Source organism: Chroicocephalus ridibundus, chromosome 1 (genome assembly GCF_963924245.1).
Source record: "Chroicocephalus ridibundus chromosome 1, bChrRid1.1, whole genome shotgun sequence".
Classification (NCBI taxonomy): Eukaryota; Metazoa; Chordata; class Aves; order Charadriiformes; family Laridae; genus Chroicocephalus; species Chroicocephalus ridibundus.
The window spans coordinates 34,607,195-34,633,191 of record NC_086284.1 but is presented as its reverse complement, the minus strand read 5'-3'; the positions used below and the strand labels follow the sequence as shown (position 1 = coordinate 34,633,191).

Sequence of the window (25,997 nt, the reverse complement as noted above, 5' to 3'; positions counted from 1 at the left end):
TCAGATGCATAGCGGCAGTTTTATATTAATGACAAGGTTCCTTGCTTATAAACAAGTACTGTGAGGGGAAAAGAAATAAAATATCTAAGTGAAATGTTTCATTTCCAAATTTTTCAGACTACACATTTATGGATAATCAAGAACAATTTAAAAGGAAAATCCCATAAAAATTCCCATAACTTGCTCAACTCTCCCACATCTTCATCTTACATTGCTTTACCCTTGATGATCACAGTCCTGCTATCAATCCCAAAATGATGCACAGTGCTTTCCATCAAACTCCTGCGTCTCTGAATTACCTTCTCCTTATCAAACACTCGCGTGGACTAGACAGCACTGAGTACCAGTGTGGACTGAGCCTTAAGCATTCATATTTTGACATTTCAAATAATTACAATGATTATTTTTTTTTAAAAAAAAGTTTCTAAGTAGAAAATTATGTACTTCTCTATTTGAGGTACAGTACATTGCATGGCTAAATCTACTTAGAGGCACTGTAAGCGTCTGCAACTTCTGAAACACCTTACTACAACTAGGTGAAATTAACTTTATGCTCCTAAAGTAAATTCTATAGCTAAGGTTTTACATATAAAGTACCATTTTCCCATATATAACTAAGATCCATAGGAATCTTTAATAATAAATTAGAAATATTTTAACACTATGATAACTTACTCACAGATGCATCTATGTTCTTCTTTAAATAAAGTAACTTTTCCAGGGCGAAAGACAATCTGTTAATGACATTAATTATACTACCATTTGAAGTAAAATATATCTCAGAGTGTTACTTCATGAATAAATCTAAAACATAGACAGACTTGAGAGAAACAAGTATACCTAGTGGGCACTAACCAAAGAACTGAAATCAATGAAGCATGATATGATTGACACAATATTCAGTAGTTCTGTAGTTTTATCATCAGTGCTCCTACATTTTGATGTCAGGCATGCTAACATTTTTCTTCAATAGAAGTATGATATTACATAAGATACGATCAAAAGAAACACATCTGAAACACCTGCTTTTCTGTAAGAAAAGTCTAATTCAGTCCCCTGCAAAAATTAATCCTGCTTCTACAGGAAAACTAGAAACTGAGATGTAACAGAACAAAAGCAAAGTTCACAAAAAAACTGTAAGGCGATAAAATCTCTTTAAGAAATCCAAGCCATCACTAACAAGCATGTATATGTCTGTGCATGCATACGTGCACACCACACACAAGCTAAATATTACATCACTTAAGAAAATCCTACCTGTGAAGTGATAAATGATATGCCATTTAAAATAACGAACAAAATTTTCATTTTAAAATCCTACAGAAGTTCAGATACAAACTGATTATAACACTCTAGGATAAACTAAATACCTGTTGACAGCTAAATAACAGCTTAGAAAGAAGAAAACATCAGTGCTCCCCTTCACTTTTACAAATGAAAAGCTTTTACCTGAAACAGTTTTGTTTCTGATTACAATGTTAATGGTTCCATGTCACAATACTAACAGAATAGCAATATCTGAAGGAGTTCCGCAGGTTTACTACCTAAATATAATGCTAAAAATAGTAAAACTTGTTAACCAACTTTCAAAATAATAGTCAAATACTAGTTGCACATTTATGCGATGTCAGTCTAGCACTCTTCAACTCACACAAAGAAGCCTGTTTGACAGAATACTAAAAATTATTCCAAACTTACTTTAGCAACTCCATGCTGTTAACCCATCACCATGTTAACTTGAACCTATCCCTCTAATTTAACATACAGTATTTCCGCATTAGTAGTGATACGCGACTGCTAATTACGTTTTCAAAAGTATAAAGTCATGGTTGGTTTTCTACGTGTAAATTAGTAAATTTAAAAAATCAGGCCCTAGTATCACTGAAGAAAGTACACAGTATTCCACTTCTTGTCTAATAAAGTCCTTATACTCAAAGAAGATGTTTTACCAGACTATGGGACAGTCTATGCAGAGTGGTGCAAACAGATCCAAGCTCGCTCAGCTTTCATATCAAGTTTGTTGGATACCTGCTATCTCCAATCTGTAAATTGGATCATCACATTAGCATGCTGTCACACTCTGGCAAACATGCTGAGAAGTGGGGTGTACTATCTTGAGCACGGCCACGTACAGCCACATTTCTATAGTTTTCAGGTACATTCAGTTCATGGGCTGAGTCTGTCCACTCCCGTCTGCACAGAGGCACCCCAAGGGTTTCACCACCAGATCAAGACCCCACAAGGTGCTGGTCGCTAACCCACTATGTCACAACCTGTTTGTCAAACAGTCTTGTAGAAGGTCAACAAGAAATCAATGGCGGAGGGAGAATCCATTAGAGGAGTCAAAGGTGAGGACCTAAGCAGACCATTGATAACGCTAACTCAACAGGCCTGGCCTACAAGTTCTGGAAGGGAAGGGAGTTAGCTGTAGCCGCTATCTAAAGAAACGTGATGAGTGAATTTATAGGAGCGAAATTAGTAGTCCCTCCAAGCGCATAAAGCAGAAACTGTTTCACTGCCAGAAAGTGGGAAAAGAGCCCCATTGCAAAGGAAAAAACACGCCCCACGAACAGGGGAGATCCAGCCAGGGGGGAGGCGGGCTCCAGCACGCTCCCTGACTGACGGAACCGCTTCCCGACCGAGCAGCCGACAGCCGCCACCGCCAGGCACGAACCCGCGGCCCCCAGGCCTCAACTCCCTCTCGGGGAGCGCCTCCCTGGCCTCGCACCGGCCCGGGCCGCCCACGCGGGTGCGATCGCGGCCCTTTCCCGCGGCGCAGCTCCGAAGGCCGCGGAGCTCCGTCACCCCCGGTACTCCGAGACAGGGTGAGGCGGGGAGGGGGAAGGAGGGGGCCGAGGGCCCTCCCCGCCTCCTCCCCTCACACCCTCCCCCCACCCTCCGCACCCCCGGCCGCTCCGCCGCACTCACCTGCTCCTTCCGCTGCCGCGCCGCTCCCCGCCGCCTCCTCCGCCGCCGCCCGGGGCGGAGAGGGTGGGAGGGGGCGAGGGGGGAGTCCGTCCTCCCGGGCCTGAGCGCGGAGCGACACGGAGAGGAAGACGAGGAGCGCCGACCGCTCCCCCCGCCCGGCGCCGCCGCCGCCCGCCGCTCCCGCCCTGCCCCCGCGCGCCGGGGCCGCTGGGTAACGGCCGCCACTGCCGCCGCCGCGCGCGCCCCTTCCCGGCGGCCCCTCGCGCCGCCCGCCGCGCCGCGCCGCGCCGCGCCGGTGATGACGTAGGGGGCGGGCCGAGCGGAAGCGGCAGCGCCGCCATGTTGGGGAGGGCTTGCGCCGCGGGCGGAAGGAGGTTGGCTTTCCTCCGCCTCCCCAGCGCCGCCGCAGGGGGCCTCGGCCTGGCCGGCTCCTGGCGGAGGAGGCGTCTCCCCGCAGCTTTGGGCTTTTCCCCGGAGTCCGTGGGTGTTTCGGTACGGTTTCTCGGCCCGGGCTGATCGGGGTTGTGGGGATGATGAACAGCGTGGTCCAAAAAAAGAATCACGGCATTTGGCCTCGTGGGGGATCTTCTTGGCAGGGGTGCCATGGGATAAAGCACTGGAGGGGAGAGGGGTGCAAGCAGTCATAGAATCATAGAATGTGTTAGGTTGGGAGGGACCCTTAAAGGTCATCTAGTCCAACCCCCCTGCAGTAAGCAGGGACATCTTCAACTAGATCAGGTTGCTCAGAGCCCCATCCAGCCTGGCCTTGAATGTCTCCAGGGGTGGGGCCTCCACCACCTCTCTGGGCAACCTGTTCCAGTGTCTCACCACCCTCATTGTAAAGAACTTCTTCTAATGTCTAATCTAAACCTGCCCTGCTCTAGTTTAAAACCATTGCCCCTCGTCCTATCGCTACATGCCCTTGCAAACAGCCCCTCCCCAGCTTTCTTATAGGCCCCCTTCAGGTACTGGAAGGCTGCTATAAGGTCTCCGTGGAGCCTTCTCTTCTCCAGGCTGAACAACCCCAATTTTCTCAGCCTGTCCTCATAGGAGAGGTGCTCCAGCCCTCGGATCACCTTCGTGGCCCTCCTCTGGACCTGCTCCAACAGGTCCATGTCCTTCTTGTGCTGAGGGCTCCAGAGCTGGACGCAGTACTCCAGGTGGGGTCCCACGAGAGCAGAGTAGAGGGGGAGAATCACCTCTCTGGATCTGCTGGCCACGGTTCTTTTGATGCAGCCCAGGATGCGATTGGCCTTCTGGGCTGCAAGCACGCATTGTTGTCTCATGCCCAGCTTTTCATCCATGAGTACCCCCAAGGCCGTTTCCGCAGGGCTGCTCTCTATCACATCATCCCCCAGCCTGTATTGATAACGAGGGTTGTCCTGACCCAAGTGTAGGACCTTGCACTTGGCCTTGTTGAACTTTATAAGGTTTGCTTGGGCCCACCTCTCTAGCTTGTCCAGGTCCCTCTGGATGACATCCCATCCCTCTGGCATGTCGACCGCACCACTCAGCTTAGTGTCGTCGGCAGACTTGCTGAGGGTGCACTTGATCCCACTGTCTATGTCATGGATGAAGATGTTGAACAGCACTGAAGCTGGTTAGCATTCAAGTATTGCCTCCTCTAAGCTCAGGAGCGGTGTATCCTAACAGAGGAGTCAGGCAAAAACGCCAGGAGGCTTCCATGTATGAACAAGGAGCTCTTGGACCAGCTCAAAAGCAAAATGGAGGCCTACAGAGGGTGGAAACAAGGACAGGTAGCCGGGAAGGAATACAGAAAAACTGTCTGAGCAGCCAGGCAAGGTAAAGCCCAGATAGAATTAAATCTGGCCAGGGACATCAAGGGCAACAAGAAAAACTTCTATGGCAGTGACAAAGGGAAGACAAGGGAAGAAGTGGGCCCTCTCCGGAAGGAAAGAGGAGACCTGGTCACCCAGGATATGGAGAAGGCTGAGGTACTGGGTGACTTTTTCGCCTCAGTCTTCCCTGTCAAGGACTCTAACCACACCACGCAAGTCGCAGAAGGCAAAGGCAGGGACTGTGAAAATGAAGAACCAACAACTGTAGGAGAACCATTCTATGTTTCAAGAACGGTTTGGGTTGGAAGAGGCCTTCAAAGGCCATCTAGTCCAGTTACCCTGCAGTGAGCAGGGACATCTTCAACTAGATCAAGTTGCTTAGAACCCTGTCCGACCTGACCTTGAACACTTCCAGGGATGGCACATCTACCACCTCTCTGGGCAACATTTGCCAGTGTCTCACCACCCTCATTGTAAAAAATGTCTTCCTTATATCTAGTCTAAATCTACCCTCTTTTGGTTTAAAACCGTTACACCTTGTCCTGTCACTGCAGGCCTTGGTATAAAATCTCTCTCTATCTTTCTTATAAGCCTCCCTTACGTACTGAAAAGCTGCAATTAAGGTCTCCCTGGAGCCTTCTCTTCTCCAGGCTGAACAACCCCAGCTCTCTCAACTTGTCCTCGTAGCGTAGGTGCTCCAGCCTTCTGATCATTTTCGTGGCCCTCCTCTGGACCCGCTCCAACAGGTCCATGTCTTTCCTGTGCCGAGGACTCCAAAGCTGGACACAGTACCCCAGGTGGGGTCTCATGAGAGTGGAGTAGAAGGGGAGAATCACCTCCCTCGACCTGCTGGCCATGCTTCTTTTGATGTAGCCCAGGGTATGATTGGCTTTCTGGGCTGTGAGTGCACGTTGTCGGCTCATGTCCAGCTTTTCATCCAGCAGTACCCCCAGGTCCTTCTCAGCAGGGCTGCTTTCAATCCCTTTATCCCCCAGCCTGTATTAATACTGAGGGTTGCCCTGACGCAGGTGCAGGACCTTGCACTTGGTCTTCTTGAACTTCATTAGTTTCATAAGGGCCCACCCCTCAAGCCTGTCCAGGTCCCTCTGGATGGCATCCCGTCCCTCTAGCAAGTGTCTTTGGGTCACATCTTCAGTGCCATTCTCGCATTTAACCAGCATGTTGACAGCTTTTCTTTGGAGTTGTATTGGTCCTGGACAGGAGACAACTGTACATGGAGGAGCTGGTGATACAGGTGAACCTGAATAGATCCAGGCTGTTCCTGCGCTGCTCTGCATGGGCAGCCTGGCCTTCAGGCCTATGTTGTGCTGCACAAACCCTTGGCCGCAGGATGAATAAACTTAGCCAGCTAATTACCAAGCACTGATATAGGCTGGGCAGTGACTGGCTTGAAAGCAGCCCTGAAGAAAAGGACTTGGGGGTGCTGGTGGAAGAGAGGCTCAACATGAGCCATCAGCGTGCACTAGCAGCCCAGAAAGCCAATCGTATCCTGGGCTGCATCAGGAGAAGTGTGGCCAGCAGGTCAAGGGAGGTGATTCTCCCCCTCTATTCCACTCTCGTGAGACCCCACCTGGAGTACTGCGTCCAATTCTGGAGCTCCTACTACAAAAAAGATATGGATGTGCCGGAACGTGTCCAGAGAAGGGCCACGAGGATGATCAGAGGGCTGGAGCACCTCTCCTATGAGGACAGACAGAGAGTTGGGGTTGTTCAGTCTGGAGAAAAGAAGGCTCCGAGGAGACCTTAGAGTGGCCTACCAGTATCTTAAGTGGGCCTACAAGAAAGCTGTTGAGGGACTTTTTAGGATGTCAGGTAATGGCAGGACTAGAGGGAATGGATTAAAACTAGAGATGGGTCGATTCAGACTGGACGTTAGGAAGAAGTTCTTCACCGTGAGGGTGGTGAGATGCTGGAACAGGTTGCCCAGAGAGGTGGTGGAAGCCCCATCCCTGGAATTGTTCAAGGCCAGGCTGGATGGGGCTCTGAGCAACCTGATCTAGTGGGAGAAGTCCCTGCCCACGGCAGGGGGGTTGGAACTAGATGATCTTTAAGGCCCCTTCCAACCCTAACAATTCTATGATTCTATGATTCTAGCAAAAGAGCTTGTGGGCAGTTCCCACTTGGTATCAGTGATTTGGCCACCTCTCTGTCCTTTCCTTTATCTAAGTGTGCAGCAAGAAGTTCTCATGTGAACATCCTTTCTGTTTGATAGTGGAAACAATGAATAAGGTTGCTCTCCTGTAAGAAAATCCTTTAGTAGCTCAGATGACAAAAATGAGGGGATCTTTCCGGTCTACCCAACTTGCTGCATGTCAATCAGAGGCCTGTTTGATGCTACATCACCTGAAGTTCCCACCATCTACAGGGACATAAGATTATCTATGCTATTTTCCCCCTTAAAATGTGCATTTTATATATATATACACATATATATATATGTACTGCACTGAACTACCATTGTAGGTATGGGTGTATAAGTATGGTTGAAAAAACCCCTGTGTCTTCTAAAATGAAGTGAAGGGGGTGCAGTCATTCTTTTTTTTTTTGCCTATATGTAAATAATTTTAACAAAGCCGCACGCTTCTTTATTATTATTTGAGCTAAGTAAATACAGTCATGCTGGAATAAGTTATATTCAATATCACAAATTTTGAAGAACGTGTTGAGCTATCTCTTTGACAGCAGAAAGTGCTTCTAAGCAAGTTGGTTTAATTTCTTGAGGAGGAAGCAAAAATCCATAAGTTCCTGTGTCCCGAAGCTCAATGGTAAAAGAATATTTAATGCCAAGATCGTAAGCCCAGTCGTCTGACCCTCCAGGAGCTAAATCTATGTGAAGAAGGGAAAATAGATAACAGTTACCTGAAACCAGAGCTTCAGTTTTCCATTCAAAAGCTGTCTTCTGATGCTAGCAAAGTTATGCTATCATGGCTGTTATAGTAGAATTCATACTTACAAATTGTTTTTGCACCAGGACCAGGTCTATAGATCTTCTTTGTTGTCCTCTTTATAGCTCTAGCTGCTTTCTGTGCCAGACTTTCCTGAAATTAAATAAAACATTATTATCTTTATAGCCTTATGGTAATAGTTAATATTTATGCAGTTAGGATTTTTTTACACTGTGCTCTGGTTCTCGCATTAGTTAAATACTGTTCTAAAAGGCTCTAAAAAACGCACAGAATGTGGTTGAAATTTTCAGCTTATCCTCATGCTACAGATTGCATTTCTGCTGTAGGTAGGTAAAAAATGTAGACAGGACCTTACTACCCACTTCAGGCAGTGAACTGTCATCAAAACCATTTGTTCCCATTTTTCCTTTTTTGCCACAATATTTAAGCCACTCTTGATTCATTTTCATTGAGAAAATTCAACTCTTAAGCCATGAAGAAGATTTAAATGCCCAGAATTAGCGCATGTCTTTCTGCTTTACAAGGAAGGGGTCACATATGCATTGTTACTGTTCACTCACAAATGCAGTGTTTTTAATGCAGTTTCATGAAATTAAACAGCAACTAAAACAGAATAAGGATATACATTGTTTGGGTTTAGTTAGTTCCTTATTAACATTACTGGATTTTTTTAATGTCTTCTGAACCCACTGGCACTAGTTACCATTGGAAATATATTGAACTGTCTGGGATTTTGGCTATGCACTAGAATGCTTCCAATGCATTAATAGTGTACTTTTTGCAGTCCTCTTATCTAGACAGCATTTATTTTTTAAAATAAAATGCTTTTTTAAAATATGGTTTTTAAGAAGGAAATATGTTAAGTGACATGGGAGATGCGTGAGGTTGAAAAGCAGAAAAAATGACAGCAGTGTGTGCAAATGTCAATCTTGTATCTTTATAAACTCTCTTACTGCCTGGCTTTATGTCATGTAACATATGAAATGACTTGTCCACCTCAAGACATGCGCCACGGTCCCATATGGCAAATCCCAAAGCCTGCAAACCCGCTCTCTGGTCCCCTTCACATCATTTCTGCTCCTTTCTTACTGCTACGCAGGAGCCCTTGCTGCAAATAAAATAATTCGTTGCCTCAGCACTTGGAGCTTAGGAAATGCCAAAAATGGGCTGGGAAGTGCAGGGAAGGGAATTCCTTGCTCTAGGGGACTTCATGTCTTTACGTAAGAAGCTAAGCTGTCCACATACTCTTATGGCTTAATTACTCCGTGTTAGCAAATTCCATTTTAGCCTGGATATCCTTTCCTTATCCAAACAAACCCAGAGTTTTCTGGTCAGTGGGAAAAAGCAGCAGCTAGTTTTTCTGTTTTGAACACTGCCTGTCTTCTAGGAGAGTTTTTACCATATGATTTGGTGGCTCAAGAATGTAAAATTCTACGTAAGTAGGATATGTTTTCCATCCTACCATTAGGATCATTTTAAATAGCATCCCTAGCAAAACACTTTAATAAAAACAGCAAGTGTCCACCAGAATACCACGTTGTTTAGGTATGTGGAGGGTATTTTTCAGTTACACACCCAAGTAATTTCAGAGTCTGTATAAACCATACAACATAATCATCAGTTTGCACAAATATCTTTTCACGGTGTCCAAAAAACCAAGACACTGCTCTTTTAGCAGCAGCTTCAACGTATAAGAGGTTGATGATGTGCTGTCAGTCCTAGAATAACTATTTTCATTTTTCCATAGTCTTCAGAGGACACTTGCTGTCCTAGAACAGCCTGGACTTCTTTAAGTCCTTAAGAACATCAAGAGAAATCTTGTTTCCTAATTCTTGATCTTCAGAGCACCGTGACTCCATCATTGCAAGCCAAACCAAGCAGGGTTCTGAAAATAAATGTGAAACTTAAAGAGATGGGAAGACTTACCAGCTCATCATGGTCTTTGCTTTTGTCCCTAGTGTAAGAGTATGGAAACAATACCATCTGGGAGTAAGAGTGCATGGTTATGTAGGCTTTAATGATGTCTTTGTGATCTCTGATAAAGCGAGCCACTGCTTTCACCTCAGGCTCAGACTCTGGGTAGGGTCCACAGTATGTCTCCTGACATTCAGAGGGAGATGCTCCTTCCTCTGTAACAAAAGAGCGCACAGTGTTACTCCTTAACTTCTTCCCTTCTGCATTTCTGGAAGAGCGGCGTGTGATGCTAATACACAAGAAATCGTGGACTCAGCCATGCTATGGAAAGAACTGTCATGCTTGCAGAAACCAGTGTGAGCCTTCTAGGATTTCTCATCTACTATACTCCTGAAAAAAGTTGGAGAATGTGAAGAAAAAAATATTCAATAAAAAGAATTAAAAAAATTAAAAATTGTTAATGAATAAAAAATCGTAGAGGAGGGGATGAATATGCTCTATTTAAATTCATCAAGAAAAAGACTGTGAGAACCCTTCTTAAAATCTGAAAGTACTACAGGAAAAAGGCAGTTCTAAGTGATTAATTTCAGGGGATAGCAAACTGCCAATAGTAAGTTGAAGAAACACAAACCAAAATGAAGGTTTCTAAGAATGAGGAAAACTAGGCACTGGAACAAGTTACCAAGAAGACAACCAGGATTCAGCATTTTTGCTCTCGTCAGAATAAGACTAAATAACTTTCTGGAAGCAGCCAGGATATCTTCAGTGTTAAATGTCAGCTCTTTATGTTGTAATAATTTTTGTAAATTTTCCTCTATGCTACTATTGATAGTTTAAATGGACATTTTATCCTTAAATTTTATGCAGGAATAAAGCCCACTGAGTACTTTAAAACCCAGAAGACTTTCTTCCTCCCCGGGCACTGGGGCACTTTAACAGGTGTCCTTCTTCCAAACATCAATAATACCAATTACATCTGCAGAACAGCAGCCCTGATGAAACAACTCAAGCTCTTATCATGTGCTACAGGAGAGAAGGAAACATCTTCTGGTGCCAGTGGTATCTAGGGAAGATCTATAGCATGCCACAAAGCAATGGGGAGCATTATCTGGACCCCCAAAACACTCAACAATATACATATATATGGTTTAGTTAATTGAAACTTGCAAGGCTCCATTTAGTTGTGATAAACAGAAAGGCTAGGTGATACGGTGGAACCTGCCTGTCGATGTTGAGAATAAACCTGTATTTTCATGAATGCAACTGTTCCACAGATACTGCAAGCCCCTTTCTAATATCAATGGCTGAAAAGAAATCCTCAGGTTACCTACACCCTTGTATAACACAGCAGAAGAAGCAGAAATATTATAGTGAAGAGAGCAGGCTGTGAGGGAGGAGTGCCGACACTGAGCCTGGGAGATGAGGGCTGGGAGGTCAGGAACAAGGGTACCGGGGCAGAGAGGGCTGTGATAAGTTTTGTATTCTGTGATGTATGTATAATTCTTAATATTACCGAATTAAGGGGGGGTTTCAAAGATTTCGGAGACAGTCCATGAAAATTCATGTACGTGAAAATACAAACAATTCCTGGCATCAATGCAAAATCGTGCTAAAGTGGCAAAATGAGGGTGTTAAGTTTTGCACCGTTCTGTTTTGCACAGAAGTGAGTAACTGTCCAAGGAACAAGGCAATGAAGAATCTTTGCTGGCAGTCTTCGATTAATGTTCTGTCTGCTTTCCTAAATCCTTGGTCATACTGAGAACAGCCAGTTAAGGAAATGGTATGAAAAGCATGGGTAAAACTGGGCTCCAGTCAGATTTAGTTCCACAAAGTGAGTGCATTGGTTTTAGTGGAGTAATTTTGCTTTTTATTAGTATAAGAAAGTGTAATGGATCAGTGCATTTAGTATGTTTTGCTCTTCATAAAACCATGAGGGCTTTGTACCTCTGTTATCTGAGCAGCTGAAGAGGAAGAACAGAAAATGCAGCAGGACAGCTCTGATTAAATGCATAGATATAAACCCTGGAGTTTTGCGGTGGCACAAAATGTATTCACAAGCAAATCTGAAGCCAGTGAAAGTCTGAGCATTTGGTACCCCTGACAAGAACTCTTCTGTGTTTAAAAGTAGGTGAGTAAAGTTTAAATTGTAGGTTCCCATGAATTTGTGGTAATTTCCCATAAACACAATTCTGTTATTGTATTAAACTGACGCAGCTAATAATATTACAACATTATTACAAGGTGATAAAACTCCAGCTTGGTTCTTCTGAGCATCCTGTTGAACTCCTGGTGTTTTGCACAGCTAATGGAGATTCTACAGTTGATGTGTTCTGGATCAAATATGTTCAACCATTGCTATCAGTTGCTAATCTGATTCAGTAGAAGCAACATTTTTATGGTAATTAAGAAAACCAGAATTTTGTTTTTCAGCATTTTACTGACTGTATAACTAAAAGGAGTAGAAACTTAGGGAGATCCTTACAGACGCCTGCTTAAGTTATTGTAAGCACCTGACTTCATTGCGCAGATTTATCCATACAAATAGGTTTTTTTCTCTCCAATGACCCTGCAAGGTGAAGGTTCTCTCTGGGTGAGAACCTCAGGGTGCTGAGGCTTCTCTCTTCTATGTTTTCAAACATGTCTAAGAGAGGAGCATAGCATGGCTGAAAACAGCATGAATATTTCCCTAGTTAATAAAGTAAGATGTTCTGCTTTTGCCCTGTAAAAAAGGTGTACATTTTGTCCAAAGAATTCTTTAGAGAAGAAACAGTTTCTAATCTCCCTGTGTTCTTTTGCTCTTTGTAAAGATGAATCATTTCTCCACTTCAGAAGTTGTTCACCACCAAAAGTGCTTGACAAGTTAAATGCAGTACTTTACACCTTGCCCTGAAACTGGTATCTGTATAACATAGGGTTTTTGCTGTTATTTCTTCAGGCTTCTCCAAGTTCTGTTTTTATTACATATTTTTACTGAATATCACATTTAAATTGATGTATTTGTTCCCCATCTTCATGATTTTTTACCTGAAAAAATGTGTTTTTCTCCACATAATCGCCATGGATGGTAAAAAAACGTCTTTATTCCCAGTTTAGCAATGGACTAAAATGACTAAAAGTCATACTGGACATTAGTGTCAGTACTGAGTGAAGCCAGGTCTGATCTATAGGGTAAATTTTAAGACAGCTATTCTGCAGACTATTAAAAAACTGTCAAGTACTAAAGTGCCCGTGGGTAAGTAAATGTGATATAGCTTTGACAACAAACACTGAAGGCGAAGAAATCTTGGTCAGCCAGGCATTACTGAAGGATGACTGAGGTGATCAGTTCATACAACACAGTGAAGCATGTACTCAATTGGGTTGTACAGCATGGCAAGGGCCACCTCTTCCCTCTTTTCCCTCTTTCCTCCTTCCCCCCTCAGCCCGCACCCAGTGTGTTACAGTGTGATGCAAGGGAGAGGATCCAGGGTCCTGGTCCCCCTGTCTCTTGTCATCATGCTGGGAAAAGGTTAGTCCCTGGCGTGGTATCTGGGGAAGAAAAATCCTAGGTCCCAACAAAAAGTGTCTCAAGTTGGGGAACTGTTCACTGATTCATAAAAGTTATTCAGCTGCATTTGTCTTTATATCAACTTTATGAAATGGTAAATGAAAATGTTTTCAAAATTAAGAATTTTAAAGGCTAAAATTGATGCAGGAGTACAATGAGAAGGAAAGGATGTCATACCACACCAGTGTGCATCAAAATTCCTGTTCATGTCAGTACCAATGCACTTGCTGTTACCATGCGATGAGCGGCTCTTTCTCCACAGACGATTCTGTGGAGAGAGACACACAAGCCATATTCAGGGAAAACGCTGAGAAAAACAGTGGCACCATTTCACTTGTTAGTTAAATGTGACTTCCAGCTTTTGCCTCTACAGGTCATGTGCCAACTAAGAGGGAAAAGATCAAGAAAGATTATAAAATCACAATCTGATTGCCAGCAAGGATGGATGACGGAAGGAAGTGTTGTATAGGATAAGAGGTGGTCACATCTGGTTTAATTTCAAGGGATTTGGACCGTGGAAGGAGAGGAGCAGACATACTGTTTGGCCAGGTATGTGAGATTTAGGAGTTTAAGTCCAACCTTTCTGTAGGCATTGCTGACAGCACGTGGAAAGTTGGAAATTTGGTGTGCAGCTTTGCTGAGATGTGGATGCGTAACAGTCCCAATGTGAGCCAAGCTGCATTGAAGATCAAATGAATAAAAGAGTGGAGAATTTAATTTTTTTTTAACTTGAATGAAGGATCTAAAAATCAAAGAACCATCTCAGAATTTCCAACCAGTAAATAAAATCCTGGACAAAAGATAACTGTTGTACCTTCATTTATCTGAAACAAGAAGTATGCAGAGAATGGGGCTACCTTGCAGGAGGAAGAAGTGAATTATTGGCTGTGCTCTATCTGATGCAGCACGCTATTCAGCTTGTGCTGGGTTGTGCCAGTGTTTGTAACTTTCCTGCTGAAGGCAAACACAGGCATTCCCTGACATCTGGAAGTATTACTACCCCAGGATGAGATTCTGTCATTTCCAAATGCATTTTCCAGCGTCTTGGAAGACAGAAAGGTACAGTGAATCAAATGCCAGTTACTTGGAGTATTTGCTCTGGTTTAAATAGGGCAGAGACGCAGAAATTCCAAGCAGAGATCAAGAGTTTAGGGCGTGCAGTTCCAGGATGGAAATTACACCCTAAGCATGCACACTGATAGTTCCCATTAACAGCACATCGGTACGGTGCACAGTCTGTCAAAAAAACTCTACGTACAGAGGGATGGCTCCACGTGTACTCATAGCCATCCACATTAATCACAGGCATGACGTAGAAATCAAAGTGCTCCAGAAGCGTTGTCATGGTCTGATCTCTCTCACGCGCATAGACTGCCTGTAAAGCACATGGGAAACTTATTAAAAGCATTCGTAGTAGTTGTTTTTTTACCTTCCTAAAAAGGCATCTGATGGCATATGTAATATAATTGTGCACTTATCAGACCAGTGTACCTCCTGATAGAGGTGCATCACATCACAGAAACTGCTAAATAGGAAAGTAGCTCTTTGGTTAGAAGTGCCGGGGAGAGGGTAGGAATCGAACTGATACAGTCAATCAGGTATACTGCAGTCCTTTAATGTTAACGAGTGGTCATGAGAGAGAGTTGAAGCCTATTTATAGAAAGGTTTGGGCTTTTGCTGCTCGTATAAATGATAGGGACCCTCCCTCTCACCCAAAATACCACAAAAGTAGTGGTAAAATAAAGTAAGCACAAAACAACAAGAAAGGTTTCAAATGGTAGCTGTACATGACATTATTCCTCCTGGTTGCATTATGAGTTCAGTGCATTTGTATGCAAAGAGACAGTAAGAGCTACATGCTAATTGTGCCTCGCAGCCTATTTTGAAGGCTTTAGTGATACCTAACCTGGTTGTTGGTCCACCACACAGGGATAAATTTTAACCTAGATAAATGTTTTTTTTACTATTAGAATAGACACGTCCTTAATCATATCATATTTTTTTTCATTATACCTTACTTAAAGCACCTTCATTCGTTTTAAATCCATACTAGTTTTCCTCAGGCAATGAACTTTCTCTGACTTAAATGAGAAATGTCAATCTTATTACAATCTAACAACAAAATTAAATGATAGAGTGGAAACATAAAGAATGCCTAGGATTTGCAAGAGAGAGCTACTGATTTTGATGTGTGTGCAGATGTGTATTAATGTCAAATTTTAAAATGCTACTTCATGAAGTGATAGAGAAATAAAATTTGAATTTAAAACACGTAAATTAGATCAAGAGGATGGAGAATCTAAATGTTCAGCTTGTTAGTTCTGAAAAATGCTGCAAGGATATGTCACGGGCAAAGTGACAGCGTAGCTGGTAATTATCTGGAGCAGCATGAAAGGGCAAATGCATTTCTCTCCACGGGAACCTTGGAGGCTGGGATTTTCTGTGGGTCACAAGGTACATTCAGCTGTATCTGTCCCTAACTCCTGCAGTCTCCTTTCAAATGTTATAGTCATTGAGGTCTTATAGTTGTGACTGAGGACAGAAATAAACACATCATCATCATCATTATTATTATTATTATTACCACCACCATCATTATTTAGGTCCATCACAACCAAACCGTAATTCATGTTTCAAGGACTCGTCCATGTTGTTGCTGTGGCTACAGTACTGGTGATTGTGAAGTCTCTATCTCATTTAGTTTATTTTTACCATGAACTTTGCTTTTGTGAAAAGGTAACAATAAATAATATCTCAGGGCATTAACTGAACAAACTGGGCAGCCTTGTCTGGGCCAGAAGGGCCTTAGGAGCCTTTTCCTGATCCATACTAAGAATTGGGACAGCAGCTCAGCACGATGAGTTGAGCAGAGATGCCTTAAATTTAAAAAGACCAAGGCGATATATGGGTGCAAACCACAGAAGAGGTATCTTTTGGCATGCCTTTATTCGTTATCCTGAGCAGTGCAGATATTAAAAACATTAAAGATCACATGTGACCATCAGTCGGTGGCTGCACATCAAGGCTGGTCAGGCTAAGCCCATCATACCATCTCATCCCATCAGTGATTTACTAGTTTCCATGAACTGGTACTACAAGTGTGGCTGGTAGTTGTTGGTCATGTTCTGGAGTCTGAAATGCTGGTGTCTCTAGCAGGGATGGTATCTTTAAAAGAAGGTGTCTGGTGTGGCCTCATTCTCTGGATGAGGCAGATCCAGAAAAAAGCATGAGTACAAGTAGAAAATGCAGAGGCAGGAGGTGGAGGAGCAGTAGCAGCAGGCACAGCAGCAGGTGACCCATTACAGCAAATGCTAAGTAGAGATTGCTGGTGTGCATGCTGGTGTGGAGCTATGTCATGCCCAGCACAGGCAAGTGTGGGGTACCTGTCACTCTAGGAAGGCCCGTAGGGAAGAACCAAGGGTTGTAGGACAGCTTGAGCTCACTCTGGATCCTCTCTATCTACTCCAGGCAGTGCCAGCTGGAGTAATATAGGCATGAATTACCATGCGCTATGTGACCAAGAGCCAGGATCATTCCTTGGATCGATGTGGTAGTATAGACATACCCTAGTAGATCACCAAATACTTGCTTTTCCTGGCTTGCCCTCTCCCTCCCTGACCATTCATAATTGTAAACTTCTCTGTTGAATTTGCTGCACACATACTTTGAAAAGTTTCTTTCATACTTGAGAATACATCTGAGCATTTGATCCATATGACTTTCTCTCTCTCACACACACGTACCTCCATCTACTGACACACACGAACACACACACACTCACTCCTACATGTAAATCTTAGACACAAATCCCCTGTGTTGGTTTTCTGGAAGTAAATAGATTAAAACTTTACGGACCTTAGAGCACAGTTGGATAGAGAAGGTAAATGGCATCAAGACTTTTTGCTTTGCTTTGAAAATGGTAATCAGAAGTGATTATCTACTCACATGGCCTATGAACCACAGGCAAAAAGCGGGAGAAATCCATTCTCTAGCGTGGATACCGCAGTCAATCCATATGGCACTTTTGGAGCTTTCATGGCTTTTAGAAAGCTGACAAAAGAGAAATTGTATTAAAATGTTGCCATTGTAAAGTGTGCCACGTGAAAGTGGAAGGTGAAAAGGGTAACCAGGACAGAAGCAGACGCATCTGTCTTGTAGGGAGAGCTTAGACTGATCCTGGGCCAGGATACTGCTCCCAGTGATGTTCCCATACAGTCAGAGCGCCGTATGCAGCCTGCTTGCAGCAAGCTCCTAACGCAGGCACCAAGACTGCAGCAAGGCCTCAGGCCAAGAAAGGAGATCACCAACTATGCAGGGCAGCAAACTAGATTGGTTTCACAGTCAACAGAGGAGGGTATCCACCATGCCAGTGTTTGATGCTTTTGGATGAAGGCCTAGATGTGATAACTTCTTTGTGACACAGCAAGGAACCTAACATGGTTAAACACCTTTGTCAAAGGTAATGCACTCTATTAGAAGAACTTAGGAAACTTCTAAGAAAGACAAAAATTTCCATTTTATTAAAATATGCCTATAAGTATAGGTTTAAGAAAGTGTTCTGACCAAACCCCATCACTTGCTTACATTAGTACTTGGAAAGATTTTGTAGTAGGTCACAGTCATACCTTCAGAACATAAAGTGGTCGTTTTTCATATGATGACCCAATGTATATTTTCTGGAGAAGGTCAGAATGGACTTTCACCACTTCTTCTATCCAATAATATATCTGCAAGGATGAGGTTAGTAAATATATCTTCTCCCTATTGTTTTCCTTCATCCCCGAAAAAGGTCTAGACTTAAATTCATTCTTCCTCCCGTAATACTTCCTCTTTAGCTCATGGGAAAGAAAAAATAGCAATTCAGAACACTTACCACTTGCCTGACTCTAATTTCTTTTAAAAAAACCCATTAAGATACAGTCACAACACAGTCCAAGTATAACCCTGAAATTCCTCTTTAGTTTTATTTGGTTAAATTATTATCCATTTGATGGTTTAAATATTTATGTGGTGTTTTGCGACTTCATTTCACTTCTGTATTGGCTGCATTTAAATGGCAGTTTGAGGCAAGACATGGATGAGAGATTTTGTCTGGTGCTTCATTCCTTCTCTATGAAGGCATTACAGCAATTACAACTCTCAATGGTTGAGCAATACGGTGGTATTTACCTGTTGATGATTTCTTTCTCTATCTCCATTCTCAACCATGAGACACACTTCACCCCTTGAATCTACAGCGGATTACAGCAAAAATATCTTACTTCTTTCATTGAGTGGTAGTTTTCATAATATGATGATGATGTGCGTGGGTTGACTGTGTCATTTATAGTCTGTTTTTCAATAAGTCCTTGAGCATCTTCCAGTGAGACTCTGAATAACAAAGAGAGAGGACACAAGCTCTTGTTACATAAGTGACAAACAACTTCACAGAAACATTCGTGACAACAAATATAAAAATACGTACTTGTGTTGGATGGTCAGTTGCCTTAACTGAGCTTTTATGCTATTGACGCTGGATGCCCTGACATAGAAATGGACTTCTCTGCCCTTCTGGATGTTTTCAACCACAACGGGTTGCCAGAGAATGACCTGCAAAGTTTCCAAAAAACATCCTATTTTTTTTACTGAGGAAAGAAAAAATATTCTTACTAAAATTTGATAAGTATTTTGAAAATAATCAAATATATGTTTTCAATATGAGACACCACTTGTAATAAGCAGTTTAATGTTCCCTTTTTATTTGTTGTTGTGTTATAGCATTCTGCTACTGCTGGAAATGAAACGTGTGTATTTAAGAAATGTTTATAATGACTTCTGCACATAAATTCATAAATCAAGAACAAAGACAGGACCATAACCTTTTCTGAGATAGTATTTCTAGTATAATAGATATGTTTAGCTGGTTATTATGTTACATGTTTTCAAGTCTGCTGAGAGTTATTTTCCCTGAGGGTATTTGGAGAATTAATGAAGATCAGACCAGTCTTTTTAGTTATTGTATTCACTGATGACTTTGATCAGGGAGGAAATAAATGCCAGAAGGGGTTTGAATATAAGTCAAGTTGAAGCAGCAATAAAGAGATTAGAAATGGGAGGGAAATAAGAAAATGAGATTCTTCTTGGTAAAATTAAATCTTTTACAATAATAAAATTAGAAGCCAACATATTCAATAAAAGACTGAAACTTTAGAAACAATAATACCAAAAGATCTAGGGGTGGACAGTAAGCAGAAAATTAGGCATGAATCTACAATGTGAAAAAGGTCAACATAATTCTGGGATGCATTTTGGAAGACATACAGCATGGAGTCGACAGACAATAGGGTTTATTTTTTTCCTTTCTGGTGCAGTTGCACCGGGAATATTATATTCAACTTAGGGCACCATGTTTCCAGGCATGTATCAGCTGTCAACTGTTTACCTCACTCTTTTCTCAGAGAGAACGTGTCTGCAAAATCATACAGAAAACTCAACTATGATTTTAATCAAGACTTTGGAACAATAAACGGTAAAACATTTGGCCCCTGTATATATTGCTGCAATGTGCTGTACAAGTGGCTGAGCTAGTCTCAATGTAACCATCTCAGACATTATTGGCAAGGTAGCAACAACATCACATGGCTCAGCATTGTTTGGAAAACCCATCCAAGAAACAAGCTGGATGCCTTGCTCCCCAGCACAGGTTTCCCTGTTGCCCTGGCTAGCCTGCTGTCTGCACTGACACACACCAGTTCAAATTTACATTCTCTTTGGTGTAGGCATTCTTTGAATTGAGAGCAAGGAAAACTAAGGAACTCTGGATTGACACAGCTGAGATGGCAGAGGAGCAATGAATGGGGGTACATGAGAAACTTTGATAATAGATGTGATTGTTGGTCTCTTTACCCATCATCAGCAATGGTCAATACTGCCCTAGGGGCAGCTACAAAAGACTCTGTTTAGGTGTTCCTGCCTCTGGGTTCTTTCTGATGGATGCTACATGCAATGCGTGTGCTGTAAGAACAACTCACTTCCTTTGTTTTAGGTTTTTGCACTGAAAGAGTTGCAGTCAATGGCTCAATGTCCCAGTGGCAAGCAGTGACGAGTTGTGTTCATCAGGGGTCGGCACTAGGACTGGTACTATTTAACATCTTTGTTGGTGACATGGATGCTGGGATTGCAGGTGTTGGTGGATGAGAAGCTCAACATGAGATGGCAATGTGCACTTGCAGGCCAGAAAGTCAACTGTATCCTGCACTGCATTAAAAGAAGCGTGGCCAGCAGGACAAGGGAGGTGATTCTCCCCCTCTACTCTGCTCCTGTGAGACCCCACATGCAGTACTGTGTCCTGCTCTGGAGCCCCCAATAAAAGAAGGACATGGACCTGTTGGAGCAAGTCCAGAGGAGGGCCACGAAGATGATCAAAGGGTTAGAGCACCTATGCTATGAAGACAGGCTGAGAGAGTTGGGGTTGCAGCCTGGAGAAGAAAAGTCTCCAGGGAGACTTTATAGCAGCTTTCCAGTGCTTATAGGGGGCTTATAAGAAAGCTGGAGAGGGACTTTTTACAAGGGCATGTAATGATAGGACAAGGGGTAATGGCTTCAAACCGGAAGAGGGTAGATTTCAATTAGATATTAGGAAGAAATTTTTCACTATGAGAGTGGTGAGGCACTGGAACAGGTTGCCCAGAGAAGTTGTGGATGCCCCATCTCTGGAAGTGTGCAAGGCCAGGCTGGATGGGGCTTTGAGCAACCTGGTCTAGTGGGAGGTGTCCCTGCCCATGGCAGCGGGGGGTGGAACTGGATGATCTTTAAGGTCGCTTCCTAACAATTCTACGATTCTATGAAAAATACCATAAAAATCCAGTCCTGATCTTCAAAGCTGTGCAAGTCATATAGGTCAAGATTGCATTGGTCTAAAGGGCTGAAGTACCCTAGCAAAAGTGTTTCTACTTACTGTGTGTTGGTGCTTTGCCAATTTTACAGTGTCTTAGTACGCAAAATCAATTGCAGGAATCTGAGCTCCGATACAATGCACTACTATAACATTATGAAGCAGATGTGTCCTCATGTAAATTAGAAGTTAGTAGAGCAATGAAAACCATGTATTTGATGAGTTGCTGTATTAGAACAAACGGATGAAAATGGGCTAAATCTTTCTCTGGTGGGGGAAACAGTATTAGTGCACTTTGGGGAAGAATTTGGCATAGAGACCAGAGAGACAGAGGGATGTGTTTACCTCGGTTGTGTTCAGTAAATCCTGAAGGGCTTCAACCTGTTTGTCTGTTTGTGGGAGAGCCCGCAAAACTTCGTCCCTGAAAAACAAGGGTATTTAGGTAAAGCACAGTACGTGTAACTGCTCTCTGCAAAAGTAGAGAAGCAGGGTTAGCCTTTCTCGTCTTCCCTGGCTTGGCTGCCAAGAACTCAAAGAAGATTCAGTAGTGAAGATGCTGAGCCCCGTTCCAGCCTCTGCTTTTGCCAATCAGTAAAATCCATGAAAGAGGTGGTGCAGGGCTTTGGTAGCCAGTATCTACTGATGGACTCCGAGATCGCTCCTGGGAGCTGGCACCAGGACAAGAGCTGCCAGCCCCAGCTAATCCATTGTGCAGCAGCACCAGTGGAAAACTAGCCTGGACATGGAAAACAGCTCCCCTGTTCTCCCATGAGTTTCTCAGTCTCAGTCACGGTTCAGCAGAGGCACGAGCCCTCCCAGTCTCCTGCAAAAGCCACGCATGATGTTTTGTAGATGTGTGGAGGCTACTACTGTCATCATTTCTACTCCAGTCCAGTTTTCTGATCTCATAATTTCTGTCCCTCTCCCAGGTATGGTTTCAGTTGGTCTATACCACCGTCCTCCCCGTCTTTCCCTGGTAACTTATATTCCCCTTCTACATGGAAACCCATGGTCCAGACATGCTGTATATGAGATGGCCCTTCCTAGCTACTCCATGCCTGACCCAACCATCAGTAACAGCGTGAAATTCACTTTCTGGGAAGAAAAAATACCACATTGCATTGTAAAGCCAGGCCCGATCTTCGGTGCCCTGCAAGCCATGTAGTTCAAAATTGCATTGGGTAGATAATTAAAATATTTTGTGTGTGTAGAAGGAGGAGACTCAGGGGAATGTTGGATCCCTATTTCCATTTTGTGGGCTAGGGTGGCTTGCAACCCTCTAATCATGTGGAGTTGGTGGTGGTGCATAAACCAGGCACTGTGGAAGTCCCAGCCAGCCCCGTGTGCAAAGAGCGTTGAAAAGAAATCAGCCAGGGCTCTCAAAAGTAGTGTTTTCAAGCTGCATAACAAGATTGTCATAACTCGTCGTTGTGACTGATTTCAAGCAGAGACCTGACAGCACCTGGCAACCAGGTGATTCATCTTTTCTACTTTTAGCCAGGCTCCAAGCAATCCTGTTGTTTCTCATGAAGAACCAATAAGATGCCAGCCCTGGTTTTGCCCCCACCATCATTTGACAGAGCATCAAAAAGCAATCATGGATAGGCAGGGTTATCAGTTTACCTATTTCTTCAGGCAAGTGCTCTCCAAAGCATATGTTTGGGGCTACTTTAAAAATGAATTTGTTGTCGCATATGTGGGGAATCAGAGGGGAGACAAGAAAAGGGCTGCTGCATCTGGTTTCATCCTATGATTCCCACAGCCTGAGAGCACCATGGTATTTACTTGTACCCCACCATTTGTTGCGCAAATATTTCAGCTGAGTGTGGTAAGGCCTGGACAGGTGGTAGCTAGGAGCGATTCCTCTCATTGGTAGGACCTGAATGCACTGAACAAGCTGATCCAAGTTCTACACTTGCTCTCATAGCCATGTTTAACATGGGGAGTATTAACAGCCAAAATTGTAGTTGTTGGGCTTCTCAGTTCCTCTGCTTTGATTTGGCATTATACCCTCTTTCATCTGTCTTCTGCCCCACTCCTGTTAGAAAACACCCAGACAAATTGCCTTTATACCAATCTCAGAAATGACCTTCCACCCCCAGCTTCCTTGCCCTGCCTGCTGCCCTGGTACAGTTGAACATGTTCATCGAGCACACCTCTTTTCTTTCACTTTCTGTCCTCATGCCCAGCTTCCCTGGTTGCTCTTTGAGTTTGTCCTTAAGAGGATTCTTCTCATTCCCCTCCTCCAACTTTCTGCCAAGGCCCCACTGTACTCTGTCACTGTTCCCCATCTCTTCTTCTTCTCTGTTTTACATCTGGGTAAATAGAAGTTCAGCTGCCATCACCACCCTACAATTCTCAGGTCTGTACCTGTAGGTATGACAGAGTGAGTGGAATGCATTGCAGTTCATTTTAGATGGTTTTGATGTCTTCCTCTCAGCTAGTCACTCTCTTAATGAAGAAACAGGCACTTTCAGGGTCCAGTTTACCTGAGCTAATTCAGATGTGTGTGCTAAATTGGAATGAACTATAACCTGAATGCACACATTTTCCTCCACTACAGGAGGTGTACAGGAAGGTGACGGGGACTTGCTCCCATGCAGACCTGTGTAGAGATCCCATATAGTCAGGTGAATCTCATCCAGGGCCTACCATCTCACAGATTGATGTAAAGCAGTGCCAGTTCTCTTGAAGCATCTCAGTCTCTTCATCCCTCCTCTCCATTTCATTTCTCGGTTACTAGGAAGGCCATCAGCAGCACATATCACAGAGGTCCACAAAAACAAGGCATCAGCGTGGATGTGTCTCTCTGTTCTCATAGCCTGGCTTCATTTAAACCTTGCACGTTCTTTCTGACTAACATCTCCAGAAGAGAGGCCTCCCTACTTGCCTCCAGCTGAATGTCTTACCCTGGCTCTAGCAGGCAGCGTCACTAGAGGAGTGCTGCCAGCATCTTTTCCTGTTCTCCTGGACCATGTACACTGTTCGTCTGCCTGGAGCACAGATGTCTGCCTGTGGGATCCCTGTTCTCCCACCTTGCTGGCTCTCCAACAGCCTCCAGCCTTACCCTTTCCCTACAAGGGAGCCAGGTGTCTCCCCAGTGTTATCAGCTCTTTCACAAGCCTCACAATGTTTGGTATTTTTCTTAGAAGTCCAGGTGCAGTCATCACACTATAACCTTGCAAAGGGAAGCTTTAATACATGACCATTAAATCCTCCAGCACTAGCACTCAAATAAAAGTAAAAAGTCAGATATATCACCTTTAAAATCTCATTATTTTAGCCATTTTCATAACCGGGATTGGGAGGGTTAGACTCATGCTTTCCAGTGGGAAATAACATATTCTGCTGTAAGGGTCAGATTTTCAGTGTTTTATTTAAACATGAAATAAATGAACCTTGAAGTAGCATAGAGCAATGTTGTTCCACTGAATTCACCTAAAAACATGTTTAACTGTCCCCCTACTGTAACCCTCACACCTCCGTAGCAATCCACAACAAAACATGATGGCAAGACAAACAGAGGTGAAAGATCCTCTTTTTAAGGCATGAACTGAAGAGGGGTTCACCTGTCACAGGTCTGCCCACTGGCTCGCGGTGCAGAGTCGCAGAAGGGCTGTAAGACATAATTCACTATTATTTGTGTAGGTATTTCAGTCCTGGGAAGAGGCTGTGTTTAATCGTGATTCCTATAGGTTGTTCATCTTGCTTAATATCACCAGGAGGGGCTTATCCTTTTAGTTCCTATTAAAGCTATTAAAACATTTCAGGTTTTTAAATCGGCTGTACATGTAGGAAATAAAAGCACTTTGGCTGTCTTCATCTCTGACATATGTCCTTATGTTTTAGCAAAGCATTTGGTTTCAGGGCATTTCTGAAGTTTATCGATAGGTAACAATAAAGCCGCTTCTGAAACATTGTACAAATACCAAATGGTTATTCAAAAATGATTTATGACTGGAAAAACAATCATAAAAGCTGCTTTAGAAAGAAAACAGATTGTTAGCGCTTTCTGAAATGGTTTCTCTCTCTACCTCAAGAAGTAATTCATTTAAGGTCTTGTTTTAAGGCAAATGAAGCAAATTATTTTTTCCCATTAAGTTTCAGAATGCCCTTTATTGGCATTCAAAAGCACTGAATGAACAGAATTGATTTGCACTTAGACCAAAAAGAATAGTTTTAACATGATTAAAAACATAGGATTTATGGATGCAAAGAAGACTTAGAATAATTTCATTTCCTCCACCATCTATATGTTAAATTGAACCACATATCCAATTACAGGACCAATAAATAAATGTCAACCTTTGCCAAATGTTTTCTTATGCAACTTGGAGTTATTTTACTTCAGTACTTTCCTTGTCCTACTCACCACACACTAAAAGCCCGGTAGCACCATCAGATATTTACCTTGGAAGAGTGAAGACATGCTTCTCTTGAATCCACATAAATAGGGTAAAAAAGAGCAGGTAAAACTTCATCTTCACAGCATCCACAATGAACCCAAATGCAATTGGAAAGCCAAGGGTTCAGGACCCATGTTATTGATTTCAAAAATGTTATTTAAAGAATGGTTAAAATTTAATACTGTCTCTCACCTCAACCCCAAGCTCCTGGTGGCTAAGTCAATATGACAGAACTCCCTGGGGAGGTCCTACTCGTATTGATGCCGCCCATCCATGAAAGGATAAGGTACATTTTGGACATTTTCATATTGACAAGTCACTTTGTCATCTCAGCCTTCGTGTCATTTCATTATGGATACGAACCACAGACATAAGAAATAACACCAAGCACAAAGTTTCTGTGATCCTTTAATATTTATGGAGGTCCAGCAGCATGCTCTGCATTCAGCAGTCCTATAGCATGTCACAGCCTGGGTGAAGCTGGGTGAGAGGAGTGCGAATGAGGTTATTAAGTCCAAATGAAAAAAATCCTGACCAGGAAAGCTTCTTTCACCGGCATTTGCTAGCAGAGAAAACAAGGAGCAAGTGGTATGCGATACTTTT

General features: G+C 43.2%; 2 protein-coding genes across 5 annotated transcripts in view; both read right to left on the bottom strand.

Annotated features, from left to right (window-relative positions):
* The window catches only part of ZC3H13 (zinc finger CCCH-type containing 13), a 49,306-nt gene extending 46,114 nt beyond the window's left edge, over positions 1–3,192 (bottom strand). For all 4 annotated transcript variants that reach the window (XM_063334645.1, XM_063334660.1, XM_063334667.1 and 1 more), the window contains exon 1: positions 2,929–3,192. The gene's annotated coding sequence lies outside the window, so the exon portion shown is untranslated. The remainder of the gene's footprint in view (positions 1–2,928) is intronic.
* Positions 3,193–7,313: 4,121 nt separating this feature from the next.
* CPB2 (carboxypeptidase B2) lies at positions 7,314–25,548 on the bottom strand. The gene is made up of 11 exons (XM_063334633.1): positions 25,399–25,548; positions 21,334–21,409; positions 18,580–18,704; positions 18,377–18,485; positions 17,741–17,842; positions 17,061–17,165; positions 14,374–14,490; positions 13,293–13,383; positions 9,581–9,783; positions 7,702–7,786; positions 7,314–7,574 (listed from the first exon to the last, which is right to left on the bottom strand). The coding sequence occupies exons 1-11, from the start codon at positions 25,467–25,469 to the stop codon at positions 7,390–7,392; spliced, it is 1,269 nt and encodes a 422-aa protein (XP_063190703.1). The 5' UTR covers positions 25,470–25,548; the 3' UTR covers positions 7,314–7,389.
* Positions 25,549–25,997: the final 449 nt, after the last annotated feature.

Coding starts and splice junctions, on each gene's coding strand:
- CPB2 (XM_063334633.1), bottom strand. CDS start 25,469: ATGAAGTTTTACCTGCTCTTTTTTACCCTATTTATGTGGATTCAAGAG. Junction 17,166..17,740: donor GACCACTTTATGTTCTGAAG/GTATGACTGTGA, acceptor CTCTTTTGTCAG/CTTTCTAAAAGCCATGAAAG. Junction 7,575..7,701: donor TCCTGGTGCAAAAACAATTT/GTAAGTATGAAT, acceptor TTCTTCACATAG/ATTTAGCTCCTGGAGGGTCA.